The sequence below is a fragment of the Podarcis erhardii genome (genome assembly GCF_964252035.2).
Source record: "Podarcis erhardii genome assembly, chromosome: 7".
NCBI lineage: Eukaryota > Metazoa > Chordata > Lepidosauria > Squamata > Lacertidae > Podarcis > Podarcis erhardii.
Window position 1 is genome coordinate 52,222,767 of NC_138511.1, and position 15,380 is coordinate 52,238,146.

At 43.9% G+C, this 15,380-nt stretch overlaps 1 protein-coding gene across 1 annotated transcript in view; it reads left to right on the forward strand.

Annotated features, from left to right (window-relative positions):
* Positions 1 to 298: 298 nt before the first annotated feature.
* The window catches only part of CMIP (c-Maf inducing protein), a 149,451-nt gene continuing 134,369 nt past the window's right edge, over positions 299 to 15,380 (forward strand). Inside the window, exon 1 of the mRNA XM_081871934.1 lies at positions 299 to 1,553. Within this exon, the coding sequence (XP_081728060.1) occupies positions 1,257 to 1,553 (297 nt within the window). The 5' untranslated portion in view covers positions 299 to 1,256. The remainder of the gene's footprint in view (positions 1,554 to 15,380) is intronic.

The window sequence follows — 15,380 nt, forward strand, 5'->3', positions numbered from 1 at the left end:
AGACCACGATTCATTACACTCCTTCCCCCTGCCCGCCGCGCCTTCCTTTTTTCCTCCCAGAGCAACAGTCCCCCTCCATCTATACCCCTGAGCTGAACGCCCCCCCCCGCCCCACACACTTTGCGGCGCGCGTGCCACAGAGCTTCCGCGCACCCCCGCGGCGCTGACCCCCCTTTCGCCCCCAGTCTGCCTTAAGAGAGAGAGAGAGAGCAGCAGCCCTGCAAAGCGGCTCTTCCAGCTGGCATTGACGTCAGAGCGGGCCGCACATGACCGAGGGGACCAATCAGGCGAGCCTCCGGAGCTGCTCCCGCAACAATCTTTCAGCGAAGCTCGTGTCTCTTCCTTGCCCAGCTGCAGGAGGAGCGGCGGCGGCGGCGGCGAGGAGGAGGAAGAGGCGGCGGCGGCTCCACGCGCCTTTCCTCCCTTTCCCACACCACGCGCACCCATCCACCCGTCTATCCTGACGCGCGCCCAGCCAGCCCTTCCCTCCGTCCCCCGCAACGCGCGTCTGTGGAGCCCGTTCAGACGTGCACGGCAAGAACAAGGAAGGAGCCGGGGAGACAGAAACCTTTCCCCCATTTCTACTCGCCCCCCCCCGGCCCCGCGCCTCCCTTCCGCTGCTTCCACTCGCACAAAAGAGGATTCCCACACCCTCCCTCTCCTCGCCTGCCTTTTGGATGAAGCCTGCCTTTTGTCTCCGGCTTCCTGTGCGTCGGGATCGACCTTTCCTTTCCAGCATGGATTTGGGAAACTGAGCAACAAGATCCTCCGCCACCCCCTTCCCCACCCCCGCAGCCCCACAGACCACAGTCAAAAAACAGAGAAAGGGAGGCGAGGATCAAAGCGGCAGCAACAGCGACGCAAGGAAAGAAAGAAGCTTTAATTTTTGAAGTTTCCAGTACGGATTTCTCTCCCCTCGGGTCGCTTCCTCTTTGTGCGCGCGCGCGCCTGTCTATTGGGTTTGTTTGGTGGTGCTTTTTTTTTAAAAAGGGGGGTGTTGCTTTTCTCACCCCTCCTCCTCTCTCTTGCTCTTTTGTAGGGGGGTAGAAAAACCCCTGGATTTTGTATATGTTTGTGTGTTTTTCTACGTTTTTAAATTTCCTGGACGATTTCGGGGGAGGAGGTGGGGGGGAGAGCAAGCAGGCGAGTGGTGGGGAGGGGTGGGGAACCAAAAAATACCCCAGAGGGTAATAATAATAATAATAATAATAATAAAACAAAGAAGCCGAACGGACCGTCTCCCTCTTAAAGCTGTGATGGATTTCAGTAGCAGCTGCGGTGGCGGAGGAAGCGACCATAGACAGATCGAGGAGAGCAAGCCTTTGCTGGGCGAAATGTCTGCAACGGAAGGGAATAAAATGGGGGCCGCGCTGTGCAGGCGAGGCGTCCACTGCAGTGGGATGAGATATAAGCTGCTTCAAGAAGGAGATATCCAGGTTTGTGTCATCAGGCACCCCCGGACATTCCTCAGCAAGATCCTCACCTCCAAATTTTTGAGGAGGTGGGAACCTCATCACTTGACCCTGGCGGATAACAGCCTCACGTCAGCAACAGTAAGTAACACGTTTCTCTCCTCCTATGTGAGAGCTGCCTTCTCCCCCTCCCCCCTGCTCCAAAAGAATAGGATTCTCTCCTTTCTGGGAAGGGAGGGATCTCTCTGTGTGTACTGTATTCACAATCTCGATATTGAAGCGTCGACTTCGTTCTCCCCCTGAGATGTGGTGTCAGGCGAAAATGGTAGCAACGGATGTCCACCCACCCACACGAATGATTATTGGGTTGTGTATCGGGAGGTTGTGCAAACCTTTCTTTTATAGAGGAAACGTTTCCATGCAGCCTTAGCTGCTCTAAGTGGTTTTGGCTATCTGTCCATGGGGCTTGTAAATGTGGGAATCTCAAAATAATAATGCAGTTTTTTTCCCTTTTAAAATCGGTTTTTGTACATTGCACGCCAAATTTTTAAAACAATGCAAAATTTAAAAACCTGCGAGTGTATATGCATGGAAAAATCTGTCTGATCTTATCTAAAGACCAAAACATAAGAGGCAACACTTAGCTGAAGATTGTTTCTACCTTAGGCCAAGTTAATAAAATAAAATCTTACAGAACTCTTCCTGCCCTTGAGCAACTGGGATATCTGATGTTAATGTAAGTTGATGAAGTCTTGTCTTTTAATGACTCTTTTTTTCCTGAGCATATTTGTTAATGAGAATTAGCCCAAAGTAACATCTCATGGTGGAAGGTTGTGTTTTTGGTCTACCGCACCCCCCTCCAAGTACTGCATCTATTTTTCTTTTTAAAAAAGCCTTAACCTTTGAAATAATAAAGTGTGCATTGGTTTAGAACTGTGATGTGAAATTAAAGTTGACTTGAAAACCAAACAAATAACCTGTAGAGGAAAACTGTAACCCTTTATATGTCTGTTTATAGGTAAGCCTCATTATTTTCAATGGGACTTACTCCCAGGTAAATGTGTGTAGCAGTGCAGCTGAAGATAATGTATTGAATGTGGAAAGGCATTGTATAGTTTGAATGGATTGATAGGACTTTTGTAATGTTGCTGTGCTGTGCAGTACTTTTACGATGAGTGGTAAAAGTGATTTGGGCCTTGACTTTTGTTCTAGGTCCCCCCCCCCAGCTTGTGTTTATTCTATCTCTGACCCATCCCCATTATGGATAGCACAGGAATTTAATTCACCATCTCCCTCCCTCTCCCCCATCTTTCATTGAGGATTAGTCAGGATAAGGAAGAGAAACTACAACAGAAAGGTGCATTTCGTCTCCAAAACTTCCTTCTGCTACACATGCTCCATTGAGATGAATGGAAGAATGGAGCCTCTCCCATTCATTAGAACAAAGCTTGCCTAACTGTGAGTCCAAGAAGCCCTTCCCCATTTTTATAGCATGGCATGCTGTAGATTGTATGTAATGTAAAAATTTGGTGCATATTCCATACAGCTAAGCCAACATCGTAAATCCATGCCATTCAACCTTTCTTTATTATTACTACTTTAAAAAAATTTCTTTTTTGCCCACCTTCCCTCCAAGGAGCTCTTAGTGATGCGCATGGTTCCCTCCCTATTTTATGCTCACAACAACCCTGTGAGGTAGGTTAGGCCGAGAGACAGTGACTGGTGCTAGGTCACGAAGGCGGCCCATGCATGGGAGCTGCAGAGTTACAGTCCCCCAGCACCCTTAAACTACAGCTCCCAGGATTCTTTGGGGGAAGTAATGTGCTTTAAATGTACAATGTGTATGCAGTCCCAGTGAGCTTTGTGGCTGAGTGGAAAAGTGAACCTGGTTCTTCCTAGGCCTAGTCCTCTAGCCACTACAGTCACACTGGCTTTTCATTTCCACTTCTGACTCACACATGCAGTATGAAAGGCACTTTTACAGCCCTGGAGTCTCCTAAAAATCAATTGGCTAACTTCTAAGCAAGTGTGCATAGATGGCAGCCTTCATTTTCTTCTTATTATTTTTACCTTTACTGTGTGTCGCAGTCTGTGTCCCATGTCACCCTTTCCCTTTCATCTCTGTGTTTTTTCCCACCCATTTTTTTCTCTGTCTACAAAATATGGTTACAGCCCATCTTCAGTTCAAGCTGCAACCCAATTTGAGGATTGTGACCCCTACCAGTTGAATATAAATATATATTTTAAAAGACAAGCTGGCACCACGTGTAAATGATACAAGCTTATCAAATTGTAGTGACCTTTGACATGTTTACAACGCAGAACTGCAAACGTGGGTGAATTCACATTGGTTGCTTTATCAAAGCTTTGTTTATTTCTCCCTCTCCCCCACTCCCCAGTTTTGTATACAGTAGAACATCTGTGCAGGCCTTGGTTTCTCTTGACACAGAAACAGATGATTTTGAACTTTCCTTCCATGATTTTTTAGGAAGACTTCTTTCTCTTGGTGGTTGTGTGACAGGTTTTTACATTTATTTCGCAGTATTTTTATACCACTTAGTTGTCAAAACCTCTAAGCTTTTTTACACAAAATGCTTTGTTATGGTTGTATGCTGCTTGGGAGGGGGGCATATTAAAACCAGTTCCTGGGGTCCTGCTTGTGGACATCTGATGGGTTGCTGTGAGAACAGGAAGCTGGGCTAGAATGGGCTGGTGGCATGATCCCACAGGGTTCTTCTTAAGTTATTAAGGCCAACAGGTGGTATATAAATAGTTGTTATTATGGTATAAAGCACACAGACTGGATGGCCTGCAAGCCCACTCCCAAATTTCTGGGTTATATGGAATGCTAGTTCTACCTGGAGTTGACCCAGTGGAGTTAACACACACAACTAAGATTCAGTAGTTTCAATGGACTTACTCTGAGTACAACTGACTTGGAAATAACCCCATGATTTTAAGTTGAGTGGGGAATCTATGACACTCCAGATGTTTTTGGACTACAATTTCCATCATCCCTGATAGCTGGTCGATGGGGAGGAGGGCCACAAGTTCCCCAGCCCTGTTCTAGGTCTAGAGATGGACCATGCATAAGAAGTTTCTTGAATACATTTTCTGATTTAATGTCATGCCAAATAAGCAGCTGTGGATGATGTCATTGTTTACTGCCATTTTGTTAGCCATTCTAGCGCCTATAACATTGGGCATCATTTTAGTAAGATGCTGGTACTGAAAGTGAAAAAGGGCCAGGCCAAGGCCAAAATCAGTCATGCCAGGAAGCAGATGTGGGCAGGCCCGTGCAGAGTCAAGGGCAGTCAGGTACACTTGTCCCAGGCCCTGGAGGGTTAAGTTGGCTGAGGCCTTCTGTTAGGGGCCTGCTGGACTTACGCTGTCATGCCAAGAATGCCCTGTGCCTCTCAACCAAGTGGAGACTCCTGTCCCAGGCCTTAGATAAGCCCTGCATGAGTCTGGATCTGATGTAGGATGCAACCCAGGGTGCATGCAGTGAATAGCCACGGCTAAAACTATAGTGGGCAGAACTTGACCAGGAGAGGAGGAAAGGCCAGATTCCTAATATTTATTCCAGACCTGGCCAGTCCAATGGCTTCATATTACATATTATTGTGTGAAACAATTCAGCAGTGAACTCACCTGATCTGTAGCCACTGATTTTATTTGTGGATCAGAACATGATCTGCTGTGGAATCTCCACAACTCTGAATCCTCTGACAGCTTTTTTTGTTTTTTTAATGCTCCCCACCCCCTGACATTACAGCTTGGAGTTGCTAGCAGTGGGACCAGGGATGGTCCATGATGAACATGCTGTTCCTCGCAGGTACATCGTTGGGGAGAGGGGGAAACAAGATGGCTGCCCTCATGTAAGTATGGGGACAGTCATCTTTTTTTTCTGTGAGTAACAGCACATGATCGTGTCTCATCATTCTCTGGGCATTTCTGGTCCCAGCTCAACTCAGTGTAGCAGGTTGGTAGAACATTTTTTTTCTCCGTAAAAAATAAAATTAAAAATTCAATAGCAACCCTCAGACTGTCTGAAGACGTTATTAAAAGATGTTTTGCATGGATTTTTATTTTTGTTTAAAGTGCACAAATGCTTCTTGAATCAGGATGGAAGCAGTCTTAATATTGATCATCTGCAAACCATGCATGGTTAAACTATGGAATTATCTCCCACAAGAGATATACTGTAGATGGCCACTAGCTTGTATGGCTTTAAAAGAAGAATAGACAAATTCACGAAGGATAAAGCTATCAATGGCTGTGAGCCACAATGGCTATGTTTCTCCTCCAGTGTCAGAGGCATTTTGCACCAGAATACCAGCTGCTGGGGATTGTCACTGGGTAGTCCAACTGCAATGCCTGGTCCATCTATTCCTAGTCAGTCAAGAGTGTCCAGTGTTTTCTATTTTACCTGCTCCTGATGTCCTCACAGCTTCTCTTCCCAAGTTCTTTTCTTTCTGTTTGGTTCACTTCCAGTATTAGAGGTTCCAGGTGCCCTTACTGGACCCACATCTTTCTCACACATGTCATTGCTGCCTCTTTGTTTGTCCAGTCAGCACAACCACCCAGAAGGAGAGTGTCAGGCAAATGGGGTGTGAGGGAGCTGCTACTGCACCTCTTTTCCCTCCACTGCATGGTGAGAAGAAGCTGGGGAGGAGGCACTGGGATTGGCAGTGAGGCCCCTTGCAGAGTGTGGGCCCTGACAGGTCCATGGCAGTGTATTGAAACTAAAATGTTCACTGCATGATCTTTTGGATTCAAAAGCATTAAATCAACGTTTTGCTCATAGACGTACCCTAGCAAAAGACAGTAGGCCTGTTAACCGGAGATGGCCAGATTAGGTGCCTCTTCTTCACAATGACTTGTTAGACAGAAATTTCTTAAGATGACTCTTGAGAAGGGGCCTATACAGTGGTACCTCTGGTTATGAACTCAGTTTGTTTTGGAGGTCTATTCTTAAGGCGAAACCATTCTTAACCTGAGGCACACTTTTGCTAATGGGACCTCCTGCTGTTTGCAACTAGGGGCATTTACTTCTGGGTTAGCGGAGCTCGTTACCTGAAGTGTTCGTAAGGAGGACGGTACGTAACCCAAGGTTCCACTGTATAGTTCTCTATCCTGTTCCCCACAGAGGAAGCTGTGCAATTACGTCTGAGGTGCACCCAGCTCTCAACAAACACAGGCAACTTTTCAGATATTGTTCTTTCTTGTCTTTCAGGTTTATCTGTCAGACAGTTTGTGTCCTTCCAATATATTTTCCCATGCCATACCTGTTTCAATTGAAAGTGATGTTGACTATCCCAACTGTTTTGATGGATACTAACCACCTCTTTCCCCTCCCACTCTATACACAGTATTTCATATAGAAAATTGTATATTGGATACAGATAAGTTCTGTTAGAATCCATCATAGTTTTGCCACTGATTTAGTGAGTTGCCTGTTGAACTATTCTATGAGAACTGGTTTTTCAGAATGTAGTTATCAGCATGGGATATAAATTATTATAGTATGTGTTTCCTGATCTGCATTATTATCTGTTCTTTCTCATTGTGCAAGACACTTCAAACAAGATGCAGGTTTGCAAGGCATGCACGACTCCTGGGTGGGTTGTTTTTCTGTCATGCAGGAAGATAATTCATAATAATAATTTCATTTTGTGCCAATGAACAGAAACATGTTGGGTTTTTTTTTTCTTGGTTCCACTGCCTAATGTCCCAATAGAACAATTTAATATTTACAAACTTTTGTTTTCTGTATAACTGGTTGCTCAGGGACATAGACAAATTTTCTCCTCTGGGCCAGATGAAGTTTTATAAAGCAAACACCAGAGGAGTCTAAGTATTTGTTTATTTCTAAAATCCATTACGGCATTTGTGCGCATGCTATCGTGTTCATGTTCTTTGCAACAGCAGCACTTGAACCAATGTAGCAAACTATAATAAACTAAAATACAACAAAATTAATAAAAACTACATGTAGATACTCCTGCGTCTGCCTTTCTGCCTAATATTTTCATTTTTGTTTACCTAAGTTTGAATTTTGAGTCTGCACTTAAAGGAGGGGATGGCAATAGGCTTTCTCTACCCAAGGTACTTACTTTTTGGTCTGGCAATTGCAGCTAGAAAGCTTCCAGTTTAGATTTTTTGAAACAATTTCCTAGCCCTCACAAGTGTAGAGATGCATTTTTTAAAGCCAAATATTCCCAAGGATCAAAACCTGAAAGCCTGGTTCAGACATTTGACCCAGCAGTTAGCTCCTGCATCTGATAGGAAGCCAGCTCAGACTTTAGGAATTCTTGGTACATATGAGCTGGGTGTGTTGCACATAAATCTGTAAAAGAAAACCCACACTCAGTATCACCTTTATTTATTTATATATTTACTCATTCATTCAGTAGAGTTACCCTGTGTTATAGAGTGTGTGTGTCTCAGAGACAAGGCATGGAGAATCCAAGAAAGGGTGTCAGATGTATACACTAATCTTTATTTCCCTTCTATTTAATTGATAAAATTGTCTCATTTTCATTGGAAAAGTTGCCAACATTTATTTTCAGATCCGTGTAGATTATATTCCAGTAACAGGCTAGGTAGCAGCGTCACTATGATTCCAGAGATTTATTGCTCCCCAATTTCCCCCCTTCTTTGCTATTTTTAGATTCTTTACATTCTTCTGTTTCTTCTTTCTTTCCTTTGCTTTAACTATGTTATTCCTGTGCCCAGCATAGTAGCTTTAAATCCCCACTGTTGTGAAATGAAAACGGCCAAGTGGTCTCTTTTACTAGTTTGATAAAACATTCATGTATTTTACTCTGCTTGTAAAGCAGGGATTGCGAACCTCAGTCCGGGCGGGGGGGCTGATTGCAGACCTCCAGACCTCTGGATCTGGCCCTCAGGACTCCACCCCCTCTCCCAGTTCACACCCCTGCCTGGCCCTGGTTCTCACCCTCCTTGAATGTTTGCCTGGCTGGAATGTGTTCTTGAACTCTGATAGTGCCTGTTGTCTGCCTGGATGGAGGATAGAGAGGGTCTGTGTGTGCCTACTGTATAGAGGGAAAATTCGTTCATGGATTACATTAAATGTTCCACCTATCTTTCCCCCTGACTTGTCCCAGCACTGGCATGTGGCTCCTGGAATGTTGTCCGGAGAGGAATGTGGCCCTCAGGCTGAAGGTTTCCTACCTCTGTTGTAAATGTTGGAATATAGGATGCTGGCTTAGAGCAAGGCACGTGGTTTGTTCATCTAGGTTAATATGGCAGCAGCTCTTCAGGGTCTTTTCCATCACTTGCTATCTAATCCATAGAAACAAAACCTGGAGATGTCACGAGTTGCACCTGGGACCTTCTGCATGCAAAGCATGTGTTCTGTAGCCACTGAGCTACAGCTGGTTCACACAGGTATGGAGGTCACTTGATGAACTCATCACTTTGTGAATGGCAGCTAAAGGCTGGTTCATTCATGTGAGCTGGATATATGGAGGATTTTAACTGTTGAATGAGCTACAGTAGAAGAGACACTATAGAATCCTTTTAATGGTGATTCACGTTCTCTACTGTGACTCTGCATATTTTGAGTGATTGAGTGGTGAGAATGGAAATCATCTGGTGTCCATTCCTGAGTGGATTAGCTCTAAATGATGAGTCCTCTGCCTCTGTTTGAGGCAGCATTGAGTGATGCATACCTTCTCCCACCCTGCAGATGAAAACAGAGACAGGCTTATAATCTCTGTTCTCCCACCAGCAATGAGTTCCTGAGCCCTCTCTACACATAGTGGAAGCTCTTCGTTGTTTTTGTGTGATGCATTCATTTGTTAAACAGTGACCCTGTGCTTCTGTGATTTAAAAAGCCAAGAGCGAGGTTGCTCTTTTGGTAGAAGATAAGACGTTTTTCTGGCATTTGTTACCAACTGTGCAAAATATAGCTTGGTGACTGCAGTGTGTGAAATGGCACGGTGCCTTCGTGTGCATGCGCTCACCCACCCACCAGTGATTTAGTAATCACTGGGAACCTCAGGGGGAGAGGTTGAACTCTTAAAGAATGGTGATGTTAGCAATTCATGTTGACTGAATTTGGACAAGGCGAATTACCAAGCACAGGGACTCGAAAAATAGGGACTGTCCCTATTAAATAGGAGCAGTTGGAACATATGGTGCTAAACCAGAGTTGTAAGCCTTCTCTTGTCAGTACTGTGATCAAGTGCAAGGAAGGGCTGTAGCTCAGTGGATAGAGGATCTGCTTTGCCTGCAAAAGGTCCCAGGTTCAACCCCCACCACGTAGGACTGGGATAAGAGTCTTGATTTGAAACCCTGGAGAGCTGCTGCCATTCAGTGTAAACAATACTGACTCAGTATAACACAGCTTCCCTTGTTGCTATATATATGAATCTTTCTTAAGATCTACATATAATTTGACAAAATATGGCTCAAAATACACATGACATTTGTTTTGTTCTCTCTTATCCACCTAGGGATTCAATTTCTATGAATTCCAATGCAAACCGACCCGATTTTTTCTTGGTCTATTGTGTGGATCAGAATGTAATTATGCTTCATATTGTGCAGTTTGATAATTTTGTGGTAAAGGTTTTGGCTCAAAACATGTACCAAAATTAATATTTTAAAGTAAATTTAGATGTATTTGATGAGATAAAATAAATGATTAAAAATGCAGTTTGTAGTTAAAAAATAGGTTTAAAATAATTTTTTTCTGCATAGGTTTTTTTTAATGGCAGATTAAAGCACAAATACAATATAAGAAGTGTGAATGGACACATGCGGAACTGACACACATTGGAATTAGACTGATCCAGCCATCCCTACCTCCACCATGAATTTTGACAGAGTTGCTTTTTTGTATATGTAAATCAAATTTATATAAAAGCTTAAATTAGTGGTCTCTGTTGCAAAAGAGAATTATCTAACAGCATAGAGCAGCAGCTACCATGAACTGTTTTCCAATTCTCCCAAAGTGCTAAATAGTATAGCTTTCTCTCCTGCTTCCCTTCTGCCGTTAAACTCAAGGTAAAGCTCATGGGATTCTGAGTAAGAGGGCTGCTGTGCTCAAATTTTGCATGCACCATCTGATAAACCACTGCGAGAACAGGCTAGTGTACCAGCTGGGACTTTTGCTTGATCCAGTAGGGCTCTTTTTGTGCCCTAGTCTCCCATCCCAATACTAGCCCAAACCCAGATCTGCTTGGCTTTAGCAATGCTGCAACGCTGTGTGCTTTTAGTCCTTGCATGCATGAGAGGGTGAAAGCCTATATTTTTTTACTCGCAGGAATCTGGTCAACTCTCTGTCTGTGATTAAGAAGGACGGGGTGTGATTGCGCAATAACAACGAAGTTACCAATTAACCTCCATCAAGGAAGCAAAAAGTGGATGTTGATACATTGTTTCTAGTTTCACTTCTGTAGTTGTGGGAGGCGAAGCTGGAGATAATTCTTCTGAGAAGTAATTCTTGTTAGCAGCAACATCAGGCCGCTAACCTGGGTCTAATTCTAGAGGGGGCAGCTGCATTAGTCTGTTCGTACAAAAAACTAGTATTGTGGTACCTTAAAAGACTATAACAGGTGTTTGTTTTTTTTAACGGAACGAGCTTTTGTGGAGTATGATCTGCTTCATCAGGCATTGGTCCAGCTAGCAGATTGTTGACAAAGGAGTGGAATTTATATTTGAGTGGGTTCTGGTGCTAGGAACATAGGAAGCTGCCTTATAATGAGTCAGACCGCTGATCATCTAGCTCAGTACTGTTCACACTGACTGGAAGCATATCTCCAGGGTTTCAGACAGGAGATTTCCCCCAGCCTTACCTGGAGATGCTAGGGGTTGGACTTGGGACCTTTTGTGTTTATCACTGTGCAAAATATGTACCAGGGAATGTCTTGCATAGGAAGGTGCCTTCCTGTCTTGCTCAGCATTGTCTATGTCTAGCAAGACCTCTCCAAGATTTTAGGTGGGGGAGTTTTCAAGCCCTACCTGCTGGGTATGGATCCTTGGACCTTTTGCATGCAGAGCTTGTGCTCTTATCATTGAGCCGCAGTCTTCCCTTGTCAGTTCAGCTTGTGCCTTGTCAGCATAGCTGCTCTCCTAATTATAAGAGCAGCCTCCGTCGGTTTTCAGAAAAACTGATTGGAAAACTACATGGCACAGGAGGAAAATGCTCCCTGGAAGAAACCAAGTAAAGTGAGAATGACTTTGATCCAACGTGTACAAATTCAGATGATGATACTGCTCAGTATAATTTTCCTGTATAAGAGACATTTATATATGCTTTTAAACCTTATTTGGCATGGGAGCGAACATCCAGGCCCAGGCGTTGAACTATAAAGATGGTTCCTATGCCAATTGTCGTGTGTCTGGCAGATGGAGGGAGCAGGAATCAAGCTGCACCTCACAGGGTCTGGCCTTCAGGATGGTGAGCTCATTTGTTTGCTTTTTCTCAGCAAAGCAGCTCAAAAGGGGGGTGGGGAGCATTAGCTCATCTAGTCCAGGATGCAGATTGATTGTGGGACATATGCAAAACATTTCATGATTTCTATGAACTTAAAATATTAACTTAAGGAGTTGTGGGTTTTGTTGTATTATCCCCTTGGGTTTGATGGTTTAGATTTAGTGCTGTGCTGAACATTTCTCCTGCATTCCACCCCCCCCCCAAAAAAAAACCCTCCATGAAATAACAGAATTTTCAAAAGGAGAGAAAATTTGGTGATATTCTCAGGAGTGGTGGGGTGCAAGTTTTTTGTTGCATTTACCTTATTTTTGAAAGATTTTGAGGGGTGCTTGTATCTTCTCTTTCATTCTGTAAATCAGAAGCGGAACCTCTTAAACTAATGCGCCCCCACCTCCCAGTTCCAATTTCGCCTGTGAGTTATTTCCTCAAAACTGTGCCCACCTGTCAGTCAGTTGAGCTAGTGGGCTAAGTTACATGCTAAGGAGACTGTAGTCATCCTCTGGACTCATTAGCCAGTCTTCCCAACCCTAGATATGATGAAAATTCAGTCCTGAGTAAGAGGGAATCCTTTCACAGCAGAGATGTGTGAGGATGTGGAAACCTGTATCAGGTATTTGTGACTTCAAGTGTTTCTGCTTTGGGGGGATGTTGAGAACCTTGGCTCTTTCATTTCTCTATTCCACCACCGTCCCCAAGGTTGAGGTAGGGAATGAAAACTAGCAAGTGTGATGGTCTGGGGAGGAGTTAGAAAAGGATATCTGATTGCACTGTTAGTTTTAGTTGTTTCGAGAAACCTTTTAAAAAATATGCTTTCCAAGGTGGTCTCACAATATTGAGCCTAGTGGGGTTAGTAGCTGGGGACACCCGTCCACTTCAGCTGGCTGAAATACTCAGCTGGCGAAAGAGGACCCCTTGCATATCCCAGCAAGCCAGGGATTGTTTCCTGAAAACGAGATGCTCTGCAAGGCAGAGAGCCAAAGGTTTGCGGCTCGTGTGGCACCACAGAAGGGTCTCATGTTTACCAGTGGCAGCCAACGTCCTCCTGCTGCTCTCTTGCAGGTGTCAAGTTAGGAGAGGGACCATAGCTCAGTGGCAGAGCTTCTCCTTTACACACAGATGGTCCCAGACTCAATCCCTGGCATGTCCAGGTAGGGCTGGGAGAGACTCCCTGCCCCCAAACCCTGGAGGGCTGCAGCTTCCTCTGAAAACCTTGTGCCTATGTAGGCATCAACTGCACAGGTCCGCTCCTGGTTTCAGACTCATGATGGGCATATGAGATGGCCTTAGGGACTTCACGCTTTAGCCTATCCTAGAATTCCCTGGGAAGTGATTGTTAAACCACTCTCGGAATTGTTGCTCTGTGAGGGTCTCCTAACAATTCTCAGCACCCTTAACAAACTGAAGCAGTGACTGTTTAAAGCTTTAAGTGTACAGTGTGAATATAGCTGTAATGTGAGCACACCAGTTCCTCTGTGTTGGTGAAGAGGAAAACAATCCTAGGTAGACCCTAACTGACTGAGGCCCTAAATATCTGAAAGATCATCTCCATTCCTACAGACTCTCTGCCAAGGGGTCTCTTATGGAAATACAGAAATACAGAGAATGGCAGCCCAGTGGAGGGTAATCTCTGTGGCAGTCCACAAGCTATGGATCTCCCTCCCCACAGACAAGTGTCTAGTAAAATCATTGTTCAGCTTTCACTGTATGCTAGATGCATTTCTTAACCCTGGCTTTCAACAGTTAAAATATCTTGTTTGGAGGAATCTACCACTTTTGCTGAATTTTGAAATTGTTCTGTTCTGTTTTGAACAGCTTTGCTTGTTTTTATAGTAGTTAACTGTTCTGTCTGTTTTTATAACTATATATTATGCTGCTGTCATTGGCCCTGGGATGATATGGTAACTTCCCCCCACCCCCGTCACAACTTATCAAATAAATAAATAAATAAATAAATCCATGACAATATCTGATACAACATGAGCCTGCATCCATCACCTGGGATTCTCCTCTGTCCCAACCTTTCAACCCCCATCTCAAATTAGGCAGGTGCTGTCCACCTTTTGGTGGTTATACCCCATTTACAGATTACCTGCAGTTCGGGGAGACTCATCTGACACAAGCTGTGTTTGTCCTTTCAGTTTTAATGCTGCTGTTTTGCTTTGGGTTGTTGTAATTGCCCTAATCATGAGTTTTTATTACTTTATTGTGTACGCGATCCTCGGAGGTGGAATGTAGGGGGTGGGGAGTACATATGAAGATCTGCGTAAATTGGAAAAGAGTTGTTGTTGGTTCGTCAGGATTAATCACCAGTGAAATATTGCCTCTATGTTTCCTTCTGTCCAGATTATGAAACCTAAACTGGTTAGTTTGCTTTCCTGCTTTATGTGCCTGCCTAGCACCAAACGTTCAGGAGATGGTCTGGGTGTTTTTTAATGCTGCTACAAAAGCTGGTGTGTAATTGAAGATAGCAAATCAAAGCTCTCTTTCAAATTGGAAAACCAACCCCTTGAACTGTTTCTCTAGGAATTAGGGTTTGTAAAACCTGGTGTACTAGAACATCACACTTAATACAATAAACAATGCCCGAAGGTAGTGGATACAGGAGATGATAGACTATGTTCCTTTACTAAATATATGGTAGGAAATGTGTGGTAATTTTCCAAGTTATTGTTTTGTTTTTGTTCTGTTTTTGCCCCCCCGCAAAAAGAAGAAGAAAGTAAAAAGACTTGCAGTTGCTCTAAATGAACTCACTTGAGCTGATCCGTCAGAATTAGGGGAGAGGTTTGATATATTTTTGGGGTGGCTTGGAAAAAATACTCGGCAAGCATTTGTGGTGAAAGTATTGGTAAATTAAAAGGTACCACCCAATCCAGACTGTGATGACTGCTGCTCCACCCTTCCTAGATCTGCTCCGTACATTTTTCTATTCTATTCTTTATTTTAACAAATTGTAATTGGGGAATCATCTGCCTTTAATTTATTGACATTAAAATATACTTCCATATTACTAAAATCTCAGGGTAGGTGCCTTTTTGACATGTTGAAAGTATGGGAGTCTTGAAACAGCCACCATGCATTGCTAGATGAAAGCTTTCTTTATTGCAACAGCACAGCAACCCAGACAATCTAAAAGCAAACTAACCACAAGCCCTTGATTCTTGGTCATCCTGATATTAAACTGCTCCCACCTGATTAATCAACTAAAGTTCAAGTTAGCTAATCTGTCAGCTTGCAGCCATTTTTTTTTTTTTTTTTTGCAGGGAGGAAGAACTTGTGGCGGTCCTAGATGTTGCTGGACTCCATCTCCCAGCACCCTCAGCCAGCATGGCCAATGGTCAGGGATGATGAGAGTTGTAGTTCAGCACCATCTCTGGAGGGAAACTGGGTCCCAATCTGTTTTATAGTGGCAGTTACAGATAGGTAGCCGTGTTGGTCTGCCATAGTCAAAACAAAATAAAAAAATTCCTTCCAGTAGCACCTTAAAGACCAACTAAGTTAGT